Source organism: Coffea arabica, chromosome 8e, assembly GCF_036785885.1.
Source record: "Coffea arabica cultivar ET-39 chromosome 8e, Coffea Arabica ET-39 HiFi, whole genome shotgun sequence".
Taxonomy (NCBI): Eukaryota; Viridiplantae; Streptophyta; class Magnoliopsida; order Gentianales; family Rubiaceae; genus Coffea; species Coffea arabica.
This window is the reverse complement of record NC_092324.1, coordinates 38,975,324-38,998,560: the sequence shown is the minus strand read 5'-3', so window position 1 is coordinate 38,998,560 and position 23,237 is coordinate 38,975,324. Positions and strand designations below refer to the sequence as shown.

General features: G+C 35.3%; 1 protein-coding gene across 2 annotated transcripts; it reads right to left on the bottom strand.

The window, feature by feature from the left end:
- Positions 1-934: 934 nt before the first annotated feature.
- LOC113704344 (probable folate-biopterin transporter 2) lies at positions 935-6,054 on the bottom strand. 2 transcript variants are annotated; one of them, XM_027226194.2, is made up of 5 exons: positions 5,162-6,054; positions 2,665-2,924; positions 2,478-2,573; positions 2,237-2,407; positions 935-1,767 (listed from the first exon to the last, which is right to left on the bottom strand). In XM_027226194.2, the coding sequence occupies exons 1-5, from the start codon at positions 5,526-5,528 to the stop codon at positions 1,171-1,173; spliced, it is 1,491 nt and encodes a 496-aa protein (XP_027081995.1). In that variant the 5' UTR covers positions 5,529-6,054; the 3' UTR covers positions 935-1,170. The 2 variants fall into 2 exon arrangements, with proteins under 2 accessions (XP_027081995.1, XP_071917795.1); XM_072061694.1 differs by lacking the exon at positions 2,237-2,407.
- Positions 6,055-23,237: the final 17,183 nt, after the last annotated feature.

Here is a 23,237-nt window from a genome sequence, read left to right as displayed (position 1 = left end):
TTTATTATCCACCTCAAATTTAAAATTTTTCCTAATCTAATTTCACTTTTCTAAAAAATAACGCTTGAAAACCCTATTAATGGTATCCCGTTGGACCCTCTGACAGAGTTTTTAGCCAAAATAATCCTTTTTCTAAAAAAATATACCGAAAATTATTCAACTCTAAATTTTATGCCCAAAATAACATTTTTTCTGCCACATGGTCATCCAATCAGCCACGCGGACGATAGCAAGAAAAGGAAAGTTCAATCTACTCACCTCTGGTGAAGTCCGTTGTATAAAATTTAATCGCTGAAAAATGAACTAAAAGCTGGAAATTTTTTTATTTTAAAGGAAGGAAAAGGTAACGTAAATTTGATTCTTCCCATGTAATTATACGGCAATATTCGTATCATGTACGCTATGTCTTCCTACCTTTGTTTTTTCTCCTGGATATTTCATCAAACACATGGTGGAAAGAATTGTTTCTAAGCAACCATTATTCAAGGTTTTCCAGAGCCCATCAGAATATTTTGATATTTATTCAATTAAGAAATAAAAGAGAAGATGCTTTTGATTACCTTTTTGTTTGCGAGAACGAGATTTCAACTATTAAACATCACCAACAATAATTCTTTGATGTTTGAGAGTTTGTACTCAAAATTTATGCTCTAGCAGCAGTTAAGGTTTTAACTAAGGAAAAAATATGGAAGGTGTCAAGTGGTCAAATGGAAAAGAGTATGCTTTAATCCGTTTTTGTCCACCGTGGCTAATCCTAGTCTATGTGGCAATTAACAGAGTCGTACACTTTTCACAGCATAGTCCAATCACCAACAAATTACTACAAAATATGATTAATTAGAACATGTTTTTACAGGGAAAAAAAAATCTGAATATGGAACAGTATACATCGATATCCTTGACGGAGTTATCAAACACACTTGAAACGGAGTCAAGAAGTAAAAAGCTCTGTTCTTTCACTAATTTCTCATCCTCTGCAACTTGATTGTTTATAACAAGACATCCGTGACATTATATGACTGGTAATACAATGAATGTTGAAGATTGTTAAATCTGAAATTGTAAAATGGGAAGAATCTCAGAGAAAATTTAAGCCTGTTTCTTGAATATCCGTGTATATCAACTATAGTATATAACCATTTTAAGGTCTGATATATGCTATAAGCCTAACTAATCATCTCCCTCTTTAACAAGGCTAACAAGTTCAACATTTTCTGTTACTGTAGGTTCAGAGCCCTCTTTTGAGCTTGTAACTTCGTCTGGAAGAATGGAAGCATTGGGATCAGCTCTAGGGACCAGAAACAGCAGAGTTAGTGGAGCGATTCTCAAGAAGTTCCGAATCAAAATGGCCAGCCAGAGATTATCAAATCTTGTCCTTGTGACATTCAGTATATGAAGCAAGAAGCCTCCAACCCATGAGGCTGACATAAGTCCAGCATTGTCAATTGACATTAGCAAGGCAAAAAAGGTTCCTTCTATTCCAGGAGGACAAAGTTTGGAGCTTAAAACTAGAAGCGGCATCCATTTAAGCCGTCCAATCATCTGAGAAACACTTGCATCAATTACCACAAAGAAATAATCAGGAATCCCATATTGTAAGTTCAAGCGCAGAACCAGAACCAAATCCAGCATTCCTGATAAGCCATATAGTAACTGAGTCCAGAAGAGTAGGTCCCGAAAGGGATGATTTTTCAATCCGTACTGATACAGAACAGCTCCTAAAAGAGAGCCAACAGAGCCAACTGCCATAACAAAACCCATGCTCTCCTGCATGGGGAAAATTTACAATTAGGGGCCTAAACTGTGTAAATTGCAAGGTAAATGCTGCCTAATATATTGTGCAAAACCCACCACCAAAAAAAAAAGTGAAGATGAGATCATGAAGATTCCAGTTATAGTAAATTGTTCTTGTTCAAGTCTAGATTTTCCATGTACTGCATTCAATCCAGCCCTTGGCTCCCCCCCACCCCCCAACCCCCCCTACAAAGTCACTTGAACAAAGGCAGAGTAATTTATTTGCACCAGTAAAGAGTGTTAGGACTCCCTGAAACTGAGGAAAAACAAATTCCCACTATGCCTGCAGCTCATAGCAAATGCCAAATGTGTTTTAGGCAAAATGCAATACAGACATTTGTTCATTCACCTGTAAAAGTTTCAAATATGTTTTGTAATTGTAGCAACATTCTTGGCTTTTAACTCAATGTCATAACTAACAAAGATTGAGAAGTCAATATACCTTAGACAAAGCTGGACCTGCCTCTGGATCAGTAACCCAGTAGAACATTCCTTCATAGATGTCTAAACTTAATGCAAAGGATAAGTACATATATAAACATGGTCCCCACACATTTGGGCATATCAGTGTATTCCACATAGCTTTAGCAGCATCAAGAAACTTCAGACTTACCTGATGATGGAACAGGATGTAAGCGTTTAAATCGAATCAAAATCAGGTAGTTAGAGGGGACTATGAGCACCTGTTGATAAGCAAAGTTTGGCATCTGTGGTTCCTTGAGCAAAACACCAACTAACAAGACAAGCCCAGCTGGTATGGACAACAAGCCGAACACCCCCTTTTGTTTGTCAAAAGAACAATTTTAAGCGAATTAAGTGAACAAAGTTACCATTTAAAGAGAATTCAACCAGAGTAGAAGAAAAGCTTACGTTGGGGCCAATTAAGTGAACAAAGATACCACTTAAAGAGAATCCAACCAGTGAACCAATAGAAGAACTTAAAGCACACAAGCTTTGCATGTCAGCTGCAAGGGAAGGATGGGTACCACTATTCTGTGCCACACAAGCATCAACAGTAACATCTGCTATTGCCACTCCAGCACTTCCTGCAGTCATCAACAGCAATGCAAATACAATATGCAGATTCTTGTGCAATGACAAGAACAGCATGGAGATAACTCCAACAAAACCTGAAAAAAACCAAAAGCATTTCTCTTCTTAGAGGTCCTGCTTCAGTTGAGCAGTTATCAACTAAATGCATGCATAGGAATTAGCAAAAGCTAGTTAACCATAAGGATATTTGAGCAGACACAGGCATTTCTCATTTATCATGGAATGCAATACCATCTGCTGCTCATATGTGACGAACCATAAAAGAAAAACAAGAAGTTCATTTTATCTAACCAGTCCAGAATTCTCCACACATCTGTGTCAAATACTGAAGTATACACCAGGTTAACAATGGATCTTTGATGATTAACCCTGTTTACTGATAAGCTGATGAAGTAGATAACTTCTCAAGAAGCAAATAAGCAGACCATAGTTACCCATATAATGTCTTGTAGTCAAACAAAATGGGTATATAAGCATAGAAACATATAACAATCACATTTCCGCCCAAGTCTTCATACTATCAGCCCCAAGAGAAGAAAAGATACTCTGATAATTGATATTGCTTATTCAACTATATACGGTATAATGATGTGCGCTTTAAATCTCATGACATGTCAATTCCACATCTTATGACCAGACAAAAAGACACAAGCTTCTTTGCTTTTCTATTTCTATCTTTTAATCACCTTGAGACATCAGAGTTTTCCTTCAAATAAGAGACAGGACATTTAATGGATGACAAAAGCTTCAATATTTGGTAGTTCTCTTTGATGCATTTCCTCAGCTAGTTTACTATAGTTTTTCTCCATCCAAAATGCAATGCATGTACAAAACCATACCTCTAGTCCTGCTTGTTTTTGTTTGTTTTAGTAGAAATACACATAAACAGTTATGAAATTTAGGAGTCAAGCAATGTTCTGCAGATCATTCATTTTCTGGTCATGAATATGGTCCTATGCATGCAGGAAATGTAAGGATTAGCAGCTATGGGGGGAAAACCAAGCCAGTTAAGACTATGTGAGGTGCATGTTTACTACTTGTGAATGCCTCGGCAATTCTGTAAATAGTCCAATGGAGAAGAAATGCAGAGAAGAGAGAGTCATATATCTCGACTGCATGTCTAGTAACCCAATGGACACAGCAAGCACGTGGAAGTAAAAGGCATACACAGATATCTGCTACTACCATGGACTGTCAAGATATAAAAAAGGGTAAATCATCAAACGTGTGACACTAATAGCCATGAAATAGCATCAGCAACATGAGTATCACAGGAATGAACATCATAAAAGCCGACAAAATATAGCAGAATATTCTAATTTCATCTGATTAGGCACAAGCCAATCTTAACATTGCACTTCATGATGATAATAGCAGAGGGCCAAATCTCTAGTATTCCCGTTTAAAGAAGAATAATTACTTTCTCATTCTAGAAGCAAAATGGAATAAGCCAAATAATTACATTATGAAAGTTTGATCAAAGTAAAGCACTTACATAAAGGACATCTATGGTTAGAGAAGCCTAAAAAAGGTATAATTTTATCTTTTTCGTTCTTTCATTCTTGGTAAGTAACACATTCAATAAGCTTGCAAGCTTACCTTGAAAAACCTTTGGAGCTTTAATGGAAAAAGAAGAATCATGAACACATAGCAGTATGTTTCCAAAGGGCATTTCGTAGTAAGCTCCATATTAGTCATCAATTATATCAGGTATTTTTCACAAAAATACTTCTGCATTCTCCTTCTCTACTGTTCTTTATTTCTTTCCACTGTTAAGTGGGGCAAGGAGGGGATGGAGGAAACACTATTAAGAAAAAGTATTTTCTTGACAATTCAGGCCACATATTTTTCATCCTGACATATTATTAGGTCTTAAACTTTGAATAAGCATAAAGAATAGGAAAGCAAGAGTCATATCCTTAGCCGTACTTTCTTATGGAATTTTCAATCCTAAGATGCTATTATAAACTTAAATTTACACCTTTCCTCATTCCTCAATTCAGGCCACCTATTTTTCATCCTGACATATTATTAGGTCTTAAACTTTGAAGAAGCATAAAGAATAGGAAAGCATGAGTCATATCCTTAGCCGTTTTTTCTTATGGAATTTTCAATCCTAAGATGCTATTATATACTTAAATTTACACCTTTCCTGATATGTGTCAAGTTTTGATAGATATTACTCAACTACAAGACTGCAAAAATGGCTGATGGAGCAGATAGTGAAGAACTATAAATAACATGGCAACAAACTAAAAGGCAATCTAATCTTAATTCTGCAGCATAGATAGAAATGCTACTAGCATAGTGTTACCAGCTAAAATGAAATAAGGTCTCCGACGATACCCCAAAATGGGAACAACATCAGTGAGCAGACCCCAAAGAGGCTTAACAATCCACGGAATATTGGTTATTCCTAGGTAAACCTGAGATTCAGAAGGCTGCACCTTCTGAACTTCCTTCATATAGTACTCTGTTCCAAGTCTCGCAAAACCTCCACCAAGTCCTTGGCTTATCCCATAAACAATCACAACTCCAAACACAAAACTCCAATGCATTTCCCTAGCTAGCTTTCTGAGCCAATGCACTGGCACACAATAGCAGCAACTGCAGATCCCCTTTCCATGCTCATTTTGCTGCACTTGCTCAGCATAAATTGGAAGTTCTTCTTCCTCCCCCATCAAAATCTACAAAGATCCTAAGGCAAGACCAATATTGAAGCAGTAAACTCTAATTATCTTGAAAATCTGTGCCCAATAATCCCCAAAAAAGTCAACTTCTAGCTAACCTGGGATCTTGTTTTCCTCGGGGATTTCCCAGTTTCTCCAACTGGGGCTGAATTTTCCAAACCACCTCTCAAGAATCTTCAACAACAAACCCTTTTCTCTCCCAGTTGAATGTGAGGTTGACTTGAGAACAATCTCGTATTTATACTGATCTGGAGAGTTGAGTATGAGATGTGCACCGTGCAATATGGTTGACTAGAGAATATTCATCCAAACTGAAATCAAAAGCTTCTTTTTCTTTCTTCTGTCAACTTTGCATTGCTCATCAAGATCTCTTTAATCTATCTCTCTGACGAAAAGGGTAATGTTTACCACATTTCCTAATGAGGAAGGAGGAGTAAGAACTAAGGAGTCGTTCTCAAGGTCAAGGTAGCTGAGTGGTGTTCTTCGGTTACCCCTCAGCGGAAACTAGAAGATTTGACTTACGTACGTCCATTTTGGCTTATTCTATGCCTTTTTAAAATTGTTTTCTTTTCCTATGTCCAAAAAAAAACATTGTTTTCTTTTCCCTTTTTCCTACTATTCGTTAAAGAAAATAATATTTAATGTTTTTGCCTGGATTTTGGGCTCCATTGCTCCTTATCCTTTACATCAATTCTTACTCGACATCCTGATATTTAGTTTTAGATATTCTATAAGGATAATTTCAGAAACCTCTCCTCGGATTTGTGATAATATCACTTGATATCCTTGAATTTTAAGAAATCTTACCTATTTCCCTTATTTTCAACTTTTTGTAACACTATCAACCAATTTCAAAAGATTCAATTTAAAAACACATTTTGGGAGAGGTAAAATATTTCTATTCCAAAATTGCCCTTTTCTTGTGGGCCTTTAGTTTTCATAACAAACCATGTTAAATCCTTAAAAATTACAACATATTATTGAGGTTAAAATACCTGCTGTAATTTTTGAAGTCATCTGTCCGGACATGAAATTTAAAAGAAAAAATTATTATAACTAGCAAAAGAATAACATTTTTCACCTTGAAAATATCTCTAATAAGCTTCTAAATATATTGTTAATAATATATCTTTCTCTTGTTTACAAGCTATTGATTTAGACAAAAAATTAGAACATTAAAAAAATTTTGAAAATTTATAAAATTCTAAATTCATCCAAAAATATTTTGTAATTAAAAAAAGTTACTTTTACATTTTTAAAAACACCTCAAATGAGTTTGTAAGTATAAGTTTAGACATTGTGTTTGTTTCTAATATTCAAATCATCGGTCTATACAAAAAAAATTTAGAAAATTCAAAAATTCTTAAATTTATAAAACTTTTCAAATTAAAGAAAACACATTACATTGAAGGAAATAAATTTTTCTGACTTGAAGCACCGTAAACATACTCTTAAATAGTAATCTTTTGTACCTTAAAAATACCTAATAATGTAATTTTTTTTCTCTTAGAACTATGTTTTCACACTATTTGTCTTTATTTTCAGTCTTTTAGTAATGTACATTCACTTTTGAAATAAAAAATAGTGGGATAACACGACGGCAATTTTGGCATGACAATAGTTCCTCTCTCCAAATGTGAGTTTCTTAAAAATATTTTTTGAATTGGGCTGATAATGTTACAAAAAGTTGAAAATAAGGGAGGAGTGTGAGATTTTTCAAAGTTTTATAGGTACCAACTGATATTGCCACAAACCTCAAGGGAGGTTTCTAAAATTATCCCTACTTTATATCTTAAATTTTTTAATCTATCCCAGTAAGACTTTTCAAACTTTCCCCTTTTTTTTCCCCTTTACGAAATAGGCTTCCAATTTTTCCTTAACAATACTTTACTTCTTCTAATTTTTTTTTATCCTCCTATTCCTCCCCATATCCTTTACACCCCAACTCGGAGAATTCAAACCCTGAACTATACGCCTTCTTAAAAATAATGTGAGACAAATTATCTATAAGAATTTATCACTAAAATTATTCTATAAGGGTAAACCTCAGTAAAGAAAAAGGTCTACTAAAAAAAGTTAATTGTATAAGGATATACTATCTTACTAAGAAGGGAAGGAAAGAAAGGAAAACTCAACTAAAAAAGATAGGAATTTTATGGAGATATATTTGAAAAAAAAAAATGAAAACCATGTCTTAAAATGCTTGATCACTGGTGCATTAAATTAAAGAAAAATATCAAGAGAACCATAGTGCTTCGTATAATTTGTGTGATCACGCAACGATACAGACCACTGTCAATGACAAAAGAAGAGGAAAATGTATCCCAAATTCAAATTATTGTTTTGCATGAAAAAATAATCATTCTAGTATCAATAGTTAAACAAACGCAAAGGATTTATGCTATTGAAAGTCTTGTACAGAAAACACTTTGGAACAATGAAGTTTGGAATTATTATTATATAAAGTTGATTTGGTGCACCTCATATAATAAAATATATCCTGCAATGTCAAAAAAAAAAGGGAGTAAGAATAAAGATAGGGTATCATATAAATGTAGAAGGACATATTTGCATTCAATAACTTGCAGTAAAAGTCCATGTAGCATCAAATATATTAGAAAGTGTATATTTTTTCAAATTGTGCTGCTTTGGAAATATTTTTCTAGATCTGAAAATGATTGGAATCTTCCCATGATTGATTGGTATCTAACTGATTGATTGATACTTTATTGATCATTGATTAGTATCCTCAGTCTATAATACACACGTATATATTTGAAGAAGACTTTTAAATCTAAACCTGCCAATGAGGCTTCAACTTTCCATTCTTTTCTCTCAAATTTTGATTCATTTTAATTGATAAAAGAGTTTTTCTAACATGTGCCCATTGGATATTTATTAACGTACTTAAATTACACCTGACCTACCATGTATATATACATACTAAAATAATTATTAACATTTTTGCATATATATATTTTTCCTAATTAATCTTATTTTTTCCAAAAATCTAACGCCTTAAAGTACATATGAATTGGGCACTCGTTAAATGGACCATTGATAAAAATATCATCAATGCCGGATTGAATCTAAAGATTAGCCTTTATTAGTTCAATTTAGTCCCTAAAAGCGTAATCTTCCAAACGTGACACATCAAAATAGCAAGAAATGTTGATTGCCTAAGATTTTACTACCTTTAACTTGGGGAAGGGTTGGGTTGGGTAGTAAGGTAGGGAAAATTGTAAGTATGGTGTCTTAAGTTCAACAGCTCAAAGACCTCTCACCGACGAACAAAAAAAAAACCTTAAACCTTATTTTTCATTATTCTTTTTGTCAATCATCAAATTTTACAACACTCCTACTTTTACCTATTTAGGGGAGGACCCAACTGAGTTGGTGGAGGCTAGATGGAATAATTCGTCTCTCTAGATCAAAGGGATGCATTACTGTGCACACTTTAACTTTTATTGCAGGTGCAAAGGTTTGAACCTCTGATCAGCAATCATACTTTTACTTTACACTTTACCTAGTAGCCAACTCACCTAAGGCGAGTTGGTTTGAACTTTGTTTTCGTTAACCTTATCAAAATTAAATATAGTCATATCTAAGATTGGTTAGTTTTACCAAAATTATAGTGAACAACTAATTGTTATGAACCTTAATTAATAAAATCTCCCCCAATTCCTTTATTCTTTTATTAACCTTAACAAAAATAAATAAGATTATCTAATAACTTAAATAGAGGTGAAATCAAACTATTCGATACTTGATAAGAATTCATTCGAACTTGGTTCACCAACTAATCAAATCAAGATTGAATAATGTTTTATATTTGATAATTTTCAAGCTAGATAAAAAGCCTGTTCATGCTCAATTCAGTAAATAAACAAATAAAATTTTAACAAAATTTCAGCCTCATTAAAATAATCAAGATTGAACATTAGCATGTTCAATTTGATTAGGTTTGTTTACACCCCTAAACTTAAATACCAAATTAAGGAAACATTTGTGGAATAGGTCAAATATTAATAAAAGTGTTTTCCTAATGAGACTAACAATTATTATTCTCTCTTGCATTTATATACTTTTCTTATTTAATCTTACCTACCCTCTCTTGTATTTATTTACTTTTCTTAATTTGTTTTATATTTTCAAAAATATAACACCTGAAATATATTTTAAAAAGTACCCTATGGGCATCTGTTAAACAAACTGTTAGTAAAAATACCTATAAACGATTTAATGATTTTAACAACAAATTAAGGAAACTATAAATAATTAAATGATTTAAACAACACATTAAAGAACTTTCCCAATAAAAAAAATACCATAACAAATCCTTAATTTTTCCATCTTTACTTTTCCAAGCAAAATGTACTGTTCTTCAAAGAAATTGGGACCCGCATAGTGCATTGGTGCTTCTCAATTCCCTCCCTCGCTCTATGTATTGGAATTTTTAATGTAATAATTTCTTAGAATGGAGCACAAATAACTACATGCATGTTAATATTTTTTAACTTGTGTAACAAAGTTAAGCATTTTCATTGTGTGATTCTTATCCTATAACAAGACAAGTATTTTTAAAATTTTCTTTTGTAATAACATATTATATTTCTATGTTTAGAACTACACATAGGGAAGAGCTTTATCGATCATATGTTAAATTCTCAACTCAAATCGTTTTACGTTAATAACCATAAGGCATTCACAAAATCCGGATCTAGTGCGATATCATTTAGAAAATTCAACATATGTACAAACTAAAAGTATAATCTCAATTTTTTTTTCTTTCTATCGTGGTTTTTATAGTCGTGCTTTGCTGCTATGTTCTTCTATTCGTGAATATTACTAGCCAAAATCAGTATACTTCTTGTTAGTTTTTCTGTTGTGGTTCTTCTGAACTAATATTGAGAATTAACTTCCCTAAAATACAATCTCAAATTTGACTAGTTATTTGTATTATATTAGTTGATTTTCTTATGCTCGATCCTAGATTTAGACGTGATAGATTTAAAAGAAGAATTTTTCTAACAGGTACTCAACGGACATTCGTTAAAACATTTAAATCACATCTAAATTACCAAAAAAATACACACACTTACATTTATCGCACCCCTGAATTATGATATTTTTTTCAAAATAATATTGTATTTTGATTGCAAATCTAACTATGTATAGCATGGGCAAGGATGCAATTAAGAAGCATATTATTCCGCGAATCCTACTATTGCATCGAATTCTGCAATGCAGAAAAACACTCATCATTCGTTGTGTAAGTACTATCGATTTTATACTTTTGAGCATCCATCCCTTAGCTTTCGGTACTAATCTTTCTCGCTTTCAGTACTATCAGTATTAGTCTGAAGTGCTCAAAAATAGCTCTTTTGACGCTTAAGAACTAGGCTTATTTTGTAATATTTTTTGGTTATGTAATTATGGTGCTTTGCTCAATTGAAGGAACCCTAGAAATTCTCCAAGAGTCATAGCCTAACCTATGAATAATCCGGTAATATTCTATTTATTTTATGGTTTGTTTCTATTCTATGGTATTTTGTTTTGTTAGACATAGACCAGAAGGATCATACAAAATACACAATATGATAATTGTTCTAATTGTTTGATTAGGGTTTTTATGAGATGAACAAATATGGGATGAAGTCTTCTTTAATTTAAAATGGTTTTTTGGGAAAAAGCTTTTCTTTTCTCTCTAGGGCGTCTCCTCGTTAGGGCTTGTTCTAGGGTTGCATGACTGCCCTTCAACCGTTGACTGAGAGGCAAGGACTATCTCCTTCAGCAAAAAAGTCTTTCTCCCAACTTTTCTCACAGCCAGCGACATCTCCTATCCAACTTCGGCTAGCGTCTGTTTACAAGGGTGAAGCTGCGGTCATTTTCTCCAGAGCAGATGCGGACAGACTTGCGGCGCCGTTTCGATGGGCTTTGGTTGAAAAATTCTCTCACGGGCGACCTTCTTTGGAGATTACTCGAAAGTTCTTCGCTGCGTTAAATTTGAGAGACCACGTTTCCATTGGATTAATGGACTATAGGCATGTTCTGATCAAGTGCACTGCTGAAGTTGATTTTAACAGGATTTGGACGAGAAGGGTCTGGCAATTGGGAAAATATCCTATGCGTTGGACTAGGGAGTTTCATGTGCATAGGGAGTCATCTCTGGTACCGGTTTGGATGGCTCTTCCGGCTTTGCCAATTCACTACTTCGACAAACACTCTTTGTTCTCTATTCTGTCTCCAGTAGGAAGACCCTTGTTCTTGGATTTGGCAACGGCTGCTGGGACGCGTCCTAGTGTGGCCAGGGTGTGCGTGGAAATCGATGTATCTAAGCCTATCATATCGAGGGTCTGGGTGGCTGTCGAAGGCGAGTCAGGTTTCTGGCAACGAATTGTGCCAGAAAACATGCCACCGTACTATTCTTCTTGCTGGCGGTTGGGTCATCCGCTTGAGGTGTGCAAGAAGAACCTGGCTGAGATGTCTCGGCACCAGCATAAGCAGCCCATGCAACTGCAACGTGGTCCACTGTTTGATGGAAATAATGCTCAGGTACCGGCTTCTACTCCTGTGCACAACCCAGATGCTAACGGAAACGCGACAAAGGAGGTTGTGGCTGCTTCTGAGGATACGCTACTCACTGGTGCGGTTAAGGATGGAGGGAGGCTACCAGGTGCAATAGAGAAGACTGTTGGGCCTGCTGTGCTAGCCGAGGAAGGGCCAACAGCTCGGCAAGCGGCTGAGTCCAGTCGTTCTGATGGAGACGATCTCGCTGTTGCAGTGGGAGGCGCAACCGAGGATACGGGTCTTGATGCACATGGATCCTTGGGTACTGGTGATGGAATGGAGGGGGCATTGGATGGGGAACATGGGGTAATTGGCGCCCAGCTGGAAGGTGAACATGGCCATGAGTGTGAGGGGAACCAGCTTCTAGCGGAGCAAACTTTGGGAGATGGACAGCAGCAGATGGCCGAGGGGTAGGTGGCCTCGCCGCACGGCACGGCACTGGAGAGTCTCTATGTCGACTTGCCTGAGGTGGAGGATGTCGCTTCCAGACATCACGGGGTAGATGAAGTTGATTTGCCAATTATTGCAAGAAATTTATTTCCAAGACTGGTTGTTCCACGAGAGAGGTTGCTGGAATCGTCGATACACATTCTAAATATTGATCAATCAGTGGTGGCTGCGTGTGATTTCCGACAAACGAGAGGGAAAGGTGTGCAGGCTCGCTTCCCATCCGATAGACAGTTACGGTCAGCGACATCATCCCAAAACTCATTCTAGGTTCTTTCTCATGATTAGTGGCATATTTTGGAATATTAGAGGGGTAGCCAAAGCCCCTAATAGAAGAAGATTGGTTAAACTAGTAAGGATTCATCATGTTCAGTTTATTGTCATTTGTGAGCCAAAACTAGACGTGTCTAAAATTGAGTCCATTCAATTACGGTTATTATTTGATTATGTGTTTGTTAATCACTCGAGTGATATTTAGGTATTCTATAGTAGTCCTTTTGTGTGTTCGATTGTTGATAGTTCGGATCAGCATACTTCGCTAGATGTTCAAAGTCCGTTGCTCCCTATTCCAATCGTCATGTCTTTTGTTCATGCAAAGTGCTCAGTGGAGGAGCGCCGAGAGTTATGGTGCAACTTATTACATGATAAACTTAACTCTCTTCCTTGGTGTATTGGGGGTGACTTTAATGTCATATTGGCACCTCATGAAAAATGGGAGGGGGTCGTCCGTTTGCTATAGTGGAGGGGACGGACTTTATGTCATTTATGGAGCAAGCTGGGGTATTGGATATCGGCTTTTCAGGAGCTAGCTTCAGGTGGTCTAATAATCGGCGGGGTAGAGTTTGGATTTCAAAGCGGTTGGACAGGTTTTAGTCAATGGGGCCTGCTTGGATCTTTTCGATGTCATTTCTGTACTTCACTTGGCAAGCCATCCCTTGGATCATACACCGTTGAAGATTTCGTTTGCGACTTGGTCAGATAATAAGCCACGGCCCTTCCGCTTCTTGAATGTCTGGACGACTAAACCAGAACTCTTGGAGGTGATTCGCCAGGCTTGGGATCAAGACGTGGGTGGACCTCCGTTGCGGGTTCTGTGCTCTAAATTATTGGTAACAAGAAGGGTTATTCAGGTCTGGAACAAGCAACATTTTAGGAATATGATCAATATTGTGCGTACTACGGAAGTGGAGGTTCAACGGACAGAGGAGGCTGCGGATCAAGATGATTCGGAGGAGTGTCAGGTTGAGCTCAGCAAGGCTCAAGCGGAGCTGCGGAATGCGCTGTCAATTGAAGAGTAGTTTTGGAGGCAAAAGGCTAGGGTAAAATGGCTCCGACAGGGAGATCGTAATTCAAGGTACTTTTCATGCGGTAGTGAGGCAGAGACGGGTTCAATGAATGATATACCGCATCAAAAAGTTTAATGGTATTTGGGTGGACACGAATGCGGATATAGCAAGGGAGACAATAACATTTTTCTCTGACCTTTTCACGGGATCTTTGGAGTCGTCTTTCGATATGCTGCACCTCATTTCGCCTGCGGTCTCAGGAGAGGACAATGGGAAGTTGGAAGCAGTGCCTTCGATTGACGAGGTTTATCAAGTCGTGAGGTCAATGGATGGGGACAGTGCTGCTGGCCCAAATAGATTCACAGGCAAATTTTTTACATTTGCGTGGGAAGTTATTGCCCAAGATGTCTACAATGCGGTGCTAAGTTTTTTTTGTGAGGCTGAATTGCCTCGTTTCATCACCTCTACCTCGATTGTGTTAATTTCAAAGGTGCCAAATCCTCAAGATTTTTCTCATTTTAGGCCCATCAGTCTGTGTAATTTTTTCAACAAGTTGTTATCCCGGATCTTAGCAGATAGAGTTGCTGGTGTGTTGCCAAGAATTATTTTCCCCCCAGCAGACAGGCTTTGTGAAGGGCCGCAATATAACGAAAAACTTTATGCTAGCTTAGGAGGTGGTATCGGGTATGGGGAAGAAGAATCGATGTGGCAATGTGGTAATGAAACTTGACATGTCGAAGGCGTATGATCGGGTGGCGTGGTATCATATCATTGGTGTTCTGAGAAGGTTTGATTTCGGGGAAATATTTATCGATCTGGTATGACAGTTGCTATCTAATTTCTGATTTTCGGTCATTATAAATGGGTTTTTGTATAGTTTCTTTAAGTCTACGAGAGGTTTATGTCAGGGTGATCCATTATCGCCTGCATTATTCATTATAGGGGTTGAGGTTTTGTCTAGAGAATTGAATAATCTCTTGCTGCAATCAGGTTTCGTAGGTTTCAAAGTCCCGTATGGATGTCCTTCTATAATTCATTTGGCATTCGCGGATGATGTGCTCATATTTGCAAACGAATCCTCCTCTTCTTTGAAGGCTACCATGCAGGTGCTGGAGGCGTATGAAAGGTGTTCGGGGCAACTAATAAATGTTCAAAAAACTGTTACTTGGTTCATCCATCAATGTCACCGGCGAGACGAAGGGTGATTGAACGTATCAGCAGGTTTGCCTGGCAGTCCTTTTCGATATGTTATTTAGAGTTCCCGCTCTACTTTGGGAGATGTAAATCGTCATACTTTGGAGGCGTGTGTCAGTCCATTCTCGGGAGGATTTTGTCATGAAAATCAAGGTTGTTCTCTTTTGGAAGCAAGATAGTTCTAATAAAGTATGTGTTGGCATCGATGCCAGTGAATTTGTTGTCAGTTGCGGTGATTTCGGGTACGGTGTTTAGAACTATAGAAAAGGCCTGCTCGGCCTTTCTGTGGGGGACATCACCTGAGGAGTCAAAGTTTCATTGGGTACGGTGGTCTCAACTGTGTTATCCGGTTAAGGAGGGGGGAGTCGTGTTCTGGAGGTTCTGAGACGTCTATACAGCCTTTTTATGCAAGCTTTGGTGGAGCTTCCGAACGGGATCGTCGTTGTGGGCGACGTTCATGAAAGCAAAGTACTGTAGATTGCTTCATCCGTGTCAGGTTGAACTCAGGGCAACGGACTCGGCAGTCTGGTGGAGGATGGTGAACGTGAGCCAACAAGTGGAGCTCTCTATGTTATGGGTTGTCAAAGACGAGGCGTGTCATTTTTCGTATGACAACTGGTTGGGTTGTGGTGCTTTGTTTCTCCGAGTGCCAGCTGTCCCAAATTTATCGTTCCGAAATTTCATCATCAATGGGCACTGGGATGTGAATCTCTTATATTAGACACTGCCAAGGGAGATTGTGCCCTCCATTTTAGAACACCCGGTCCCGGAAGAAGGGGGTGTAACTGAAGTCATTTGGATGCCCACGACATCTGAGAACTTCTCCCTAGCTTCGGCTTTTCGGGACGTTAGACAAGCCCGTCACATGTCGATGGTGTTTGCTAGGATTTGGCATCCTCGGCTTCCTTTGAAAGGTCACGCCATTGTCTCGGAGATCCAGTTCATGGGAGGGGTTCACTTCAAACAAGTGTTTCGAGGGCAGTCATTTTGTCAGTTGTATGATTGGTCGAATTCGTCTGCTGGTGGGTTTGCCTTCAAAGTTGTTCGTTGGGAAGCGAAGGAGATAGGGCGGCTCATACTTAATACGGATGGCTGTTCTAAGGGTAATCCAGGAGTGGGTGGAGGCGGTTGGCTTCTTCGAGATTCAACTGGCCTACCTCTGATTGCCTTTTCGGCCTACTTTGGGGAAACTACATGTCTTCGGGCAGAGGTTCGGACCCTCATTATTGGTCTTCAAACGTGTGTCCCTAGGGGGTTTGGGAATCTCTGTGTGCAATTGGATTCATTGGTCTTAGTTGGGATTCTTCAGCGCCGCATTCAGTGTCCGTGGCAGATTTGACGAGAGGTCAGACAGATTTGGCAGTTCGTTGAGGATCCGGCTCGATTTTCGCACTGTTATAGGGAGGCTAACAAAGTTGCTGATGCGTTATCCAATTTGCGCGTATCTCATGCTGATAAGCAAGTCAAGGTATATGAGTGCTTTAGTACGTTCCCGAGGCTGGCTCGAGGGACAACCCGTCTGGATAGATTAGGGTTGCCTTCGATTCAAAAAATTAGGCGTATGTAAGCGGGTTGTTTTGCCTTATTTCATGAATAAATAAAAAAGTGACCATTAAAAAAAATCATTCTAATTTAATTTTTTTCCTTTAAAAAAAATCCTATTCTCGTTTTTAATGTAACCCTATTTACGTTTGCATTGCTTAACATACACGTGTGTGCGTGTGTTTCATTTATTTGACATGTGGTATCATATCTTCCCTCTAACTATTGTTTAGCATGTTAAATGAGGATCGGGGCCTCACAAGTTCCAATTCAAATCAGTCTGCTTCTAGTTGGAAACAGCTGGAGAAATGATGCAAATAAATTTAGACAAGGTGTAAACATGTAGCATCATGGGGTAAAAATTATAAAATGACTATTTTGCCCTCAATTGTTCTGAAATGAAACTTGCTAGACTTGTTGTTGCGCTACATTTTTTAGAAAAATAAATTTTATAGGTTAGAAAAAATGGATTTTGATTAATTTTTTATTTGCAATTAGTTTTTTATTTTGGAGAATAAATAAGGAAAAAGAAGAGTTTAAAATGGGACTTAAAAGTGTTACAATTTGGGCTCAAAATAATAGTCTAAAAAGGATTTTTTAAAAAAAATAGGAGTCACCACTTGGTATCCAGTTTAGGTGTACGAAATCACCTAAAAATGTATTTTTAATAAAAAAATAGATAAAACCCTTTTTAAACGACTCCAAGTCATTAAAAATAAAAGAAAAGAGTTCGGGAGTCACATTTCAAAAAAGAAAAAGCAAAGATTTGATAGAATCAAACCTAAGGTACCTTTTCAACCGAGTTAAGGTTAGTTGCGAGATTTAGTCGAAAATTTTCTTAATCCAACCTATAAATTTTATCACATTTGAATGTTTCTACATGGATGCAAATCTAGACCTAAAGGATATCGAAAGGGTCGAAATATCTCTTCAAAATTTAATTGGTACAAATCATATTAATTATAATATCCAAAAATAATTTTTAGAAGAGATCACGAATATGTAAAAATGAGACTCGAATAAAAGAAGAATTATAATATATAAATATATGTGACTTAAAGGAGAGAAATACAACATAACGAATACGGGGGACTAAGATTCGTGACTCAATTTTCCTATTTATAGAGGGGTTGAAAGCATGCTAAGGTTAAAAAATGCCACACTCGTTCCTTTCCCATACTTGAAAGGCGACTCTTCTAATCTAATCAAGCAAATGAGCTAGCCTATTTCTAATTTTCTAAATCGAATGCACGTCTAAATATCATGTTTCACGCACATAGGGATAATGGAGATAATATATAGAGGAAATATCAAGCAAGATGAGAAAATAATCCTAAAAGGAAAAACATACATGAAATGCAATGTCACGCAAAAATGTGATTCTAGCGCGTAGGCAGTCCTAAGGGTCTAGCGTTGGACTAACCTATGTTTATAAGTTTTAACTAGCGTTAGACTAGTGAAAAATCGGGAAGAATGTCCACAACTAGCGTTGGACTTGTGTGGTGACGTCATACATTTATTATAACAAAATAAATCATATAAAAGCATAATTAAAGCAAGTAAACACATAATTTACGTAGGACACATAACACATAAGTATACTTTTCTAGACGCAAATCTTAGTGGCAGCGAATAAATACGGAAGCACACAAGCATGCAAACACACAAGCAAATAAACGCAAATAAAAGCCTAATGTTATGAAACAATTAAATAGAAATGAATGTCCACTAAATTCTCCTATATTTATTAATTTTTTCTGTGTCAATTGAATTCCCTCAAAGATAAAAGAGTTGGTATAGATGACAGTTTGGTTTTCCTATACAATCAATTTTGTAACCTCTCTTATATTTAGAGGTCAATCTTTTAGTTTTGTTATATTCAGTGCTTCTATAAATAGAGGTAAACTTTGATCGTTTTGTGGGAATAAAGAATAGTTCACTACGTTTATCTATTTCTCTCTATTTTATTTTATCCTACATCTTGTTATTTTATTAGTTTTATAACAAGTTATCAACACCAATCTGTACTTCTGAGCAAAGATGAAACACGAGACTCTGTCGAAATTCTGCTAGCGTCAAATCAACTGTTGGATATTTTCTCGAACAACTTTTGACTATATATTGAGGTAAATCTCTTACCCACAAACTTATTTCAATTTCTTATGGCTAACATTTGAATGATCGTAAAATACAAGTGCCGACTGCTGAGCAACCACTAAATACAAACATATACTATTTGACATCTTTGATGTAATATTTCTCCTTCTAATTCTACTTATTTATTTTTAAAATTATTTGTTATAGATACTTATATTTTGATGCAATGAATTTTGAAGATGCTATTATAGAAAATCAATTATATTTGAGGATCCAGTTGTCCTTTGAAATATTTAAAGAAAAGGATTCGACCACCAGAAGATGGTCGTTCTTTAATGAAAAGATTTGGCCACTAGAAGATGATCATTATTTCAAAACCCGGTATGATAAATTTACTTATGGCTGCAAGTACACAATTCTGCTATGTTTAGAATTATTTCTTAGTTGAAAATAAGATTCTCTACATATTTCTCGAATATGCTCTTGTAGTAGCAATATTGAGAGAAAATTTGAGAAATATTCTATACTTATTGCATGCTAGTTCTAGTTCATTCCCAGAAATGAATGTGACTAAATTTTAATTTACTAGTTATGGTTGTTGTCATAACCATGTTTTTTATAAATATGTATTTTACCATGACAAGAGAAAAAGTTACCTCTTAAAGTGGGATAATAATGATAAGGACAAGAAAATAAGGATTCTAAAGATAAATATCCCGAAGTACATTTGACGAATCAAAATTATAATAGCATTTTCACATGACAAATTTTTTTTTAAACGCCCTGAAGGTGTATGATGATTGATTTAATTTATGATAGTAATTAACTTTTCTTCTTGAAGAAGAAATGGATGTTAAACATTTGGGATCAAAGGATTATGGTGATGATATTTGTCTCATAAGGATTATGGTGACAATGATATGTGTCTCATTAATAAGTGCTACTATATACACTATCTTCCAATAAGAGAGACAAACACAATCAGTGGTAGTGCTAAAATGATTGAAAGCTCCAGAATAGCCACTGCTATATTTCTCCTTGTAGGAGAAAAGTTTATGATAAATAATGCATTACTTTTTATCATGTCTCGAAAAATTTATTGAATTTGAATATTCGTCAAAATGGATATCAAATTGAGACACTAACTGAGACAATAATAACGATCATGTTTAGAAATCAAGTAAGTTAAATGTTAATTATATCATAATAACCATTTGAGAGAAAAAATAGTTATCTATATAGTTGTCTTCATTCTCATTTGAGTTATATCATCACCTGCAGTAAATCAGAAGTTTACTGATCCCAATGGATATATGATTTGACAAAAGTGAGAATATTTGAGAGCCGACAAGTATTTATGCATATCCTCTTTATATTATGTATGGTTCCAAAATAAATTTAAAATTTATGTCTGGTATAAATCACCTTTTACAATTAAATATTGTAAAATATTGATGAATGATTTATTGAATGATTTATTTATTCTGATGAGCTACGATTCCCAACATTAGGGGGAAGAAAAGATTAATCGAAAGGAAATCATTTGAAAAATTGGATATCCTCGATCCTCATGCAAAATAATGTGAACTGGAAGTTCAAAAAATTATTCATTTGCAGAAAGTTGCAAACCAATTGTCAGATATATTTATCGATTTCAGAACAGTCATTAAATCAACTATTCCTGCAGGAAATACTCTGGTTAAAATTGATGTCCCTGAAGGACATGCACAAGTGCTACAAATAAATTTAAGGCCGGCCTACCTAAATAAGATATAAATTGATTTCAAATATTTTCGGAAATTAAATAAATGTCATGACAAAATTCAATCTCTTGAAGAGGTCCCTCCTGAAGAGCCAACTCTAGAAAAGAATGAAATCACAAAAAATTTAATTGGAGCCTAATGAAATGTAGCATTTGATATTATAGAAGTTCATGAGGATCATGAACCTAGATCGATTGATGAATGTCGGTATAGAAATGATTGGTCAAAATGCAAAAGATGCGATCCAATCTAAATTGGATTCACTAATTAAAAGAAAAGTTTTTGGACCTGTAATCCAAATACCTGAAGGTGTAAAGCCAGTAGGATACAAATGGGTATTTGTGAGGAAAAGAAATGAGAAAAATGAAATTATGAGGCATAAAACAAGACTTGTAGCCCAAGGATTTTCACAAAGACCTGAATTTGATTATGATGAAACGTATTCACCTGTAGTGGATGTTATCATATTTAGATATCTTGTGAGTTTTGCAGTACATAAAAAACTAGATATGCATCTAATGGACATTGTTACTGCATATTTATATGAAAATCTTGAAAATGATATTTATATGAAAATCTCCGAAGGGTTCAACATGCCTGAAGCATGCAAATCAAATCCTAAAGATATTTATTCTATTAAATTACAAAGGTCTTTGTATGGACTCAAACAATCTGAATGTATGTGGTATAACCGCCTCAATGAATGTTTAACTAAAGAAGGTTATACCAATGATCCAATATGTCCATGTGTTTTTATCAAGAAAAATAGATCAAACTTTGTGATAATTATTGTATATGTTGATGATTTTAATTTAATTGGAACTCCTGAAGAGATCCAGAATGCTGTTGAATATTTGAAAAAGATATTTGAGATCAAGGATTTTAGAAAGACAAAATTTTACCTTGGTTTACAAATTGAGCATTTGAAAGGTGAAATTTTTGTCCACCAAACTGCTTCTACCCAAAAGGTATTAAAGCGATTTTATATAGATAAGACACATACATTAAGTACTCCAATGGTCGTCAGATTATTAGATCCTAATAAAAATCCTTTTAGATCACGAGAAGAAGATGAAGAGATACTTAGTCTTGAAATACCATATCTAAGTGCGATTGGTGCACTAATATATCTTGCTGATTGTACAAGACTTGATATATCATTTGCAGTGAATTTATCAGCAAAATTTAGTTCCTCGCCTACAAGACGATATTGGAATGGTATTAAACATATTTTTCGTTATCTCTCGAGAACAATTGATCTTGATTTATTTTATTCAAAAAAATCCAAACCTGAATGTGACCCGTATAAGGCAAGATCTCAGGCTGGTTATCTATTTACATATGAAGGTACAGCCATTTTTTGGAGATCTACTAAGCAATCATTAGCCTTCACTTCATTGAATCATGCTAAAATAATAGCAATTCATGAGGCCAGTCGAGAATGTGTTTGGTTAAAATCAATGATCCATTATATCCGGAAGAGTTGTGGGTTATCCTCCGAAAAAGAAAATTCTCCAACTATATTATATGAAGATAATGCAGCTTGTATAGCTCAATTGAAAGGAGGATATATTAAAGGAGATAGGACGAAACATATTTCACCAAAATTCTTTTTTACTCATGATTTGCAAAAGAATGGTGAAATTGATGTGCAGCAAATCCGATCAGATAATAATTTGACAGATTTATTTACCAAGGCATTGCCTACTGTAACATTTGAGAAATTGGTGAAGAAAATTGGAATGTGTCGACTAAAAGATCTTAAATGATGTTTGCATCAAAGAGAGAAATTAATACACAAGAATAGTGTACTCTTTTTCCTTCACTAGAGCTTTTGTCTCACTGGATTTTTCTCTAGTAAGATTTTAACGAAACATATTCTTTGTGTAATGGACATCCAAGGGGGAGTGTTATGAAACAATTAAATAGGAATGAATGTCCATTAAACTTTCCTATATTTATTAAGTTTTCCTATGTCTATTGAATTCCCTCAAAGATAAAAGAGTTGGTATAGATGACGGTTTGGTTATCCTATACCATCAATTTTGTAACCTCTCTTATATTTAGAGGTTAAATTTTTTAGTTTTGTTATATTCAGTGCTTCTATAAATAGAGGTAAACTTTGATCGTTTTGTGGGAATAAAGAATAGTTCACTACTTTTATCTACTTCTCTCTATTTTATTTTATCCTATATCTTGTTATTTTATTAGTTTTATAACACCTAACTATTACATTCGAGGGCTTAATTATAATCTAAAGGGGGAAATTTTAAAAATAATAACATAACTATTACATTATTTAACTAATTACATTTTTTACAAAAATTAAAACCTACATATTATATAGGCTAACTAAATACATATTTTGAGCGCCTATCTATTACAATTTGATATTTAAATGGCTCACAAATAATCATCACAATTAAATAAAATAAATGAAATTTAAAATGAATGAAATGAATAATTAAAAGAAAAGCACTCAAAACATATAATTACACGTAAAAAACACATAAGAGCACATAAGAGGATTCAAAATAATAAAAGAAAGTACCTCCCTTGAAGTAGTGATTAAATGAGGTGAAATTTGTCCTATTTACACTCCAAAATCAACAAAATAATCAAGACACCAATTTAATCAACAAATAAATCATAAAGAAATGGAAATAACTATGAAATCAACAAATAAACTATAAAGAAATGGAAATAACTATGAAATCTACTAATTAAACCATTTAAATGAAGTATAATTACTTATTAAAGAAGACAAACAACTAATATTTAATAAATCAAAACTATTAGGG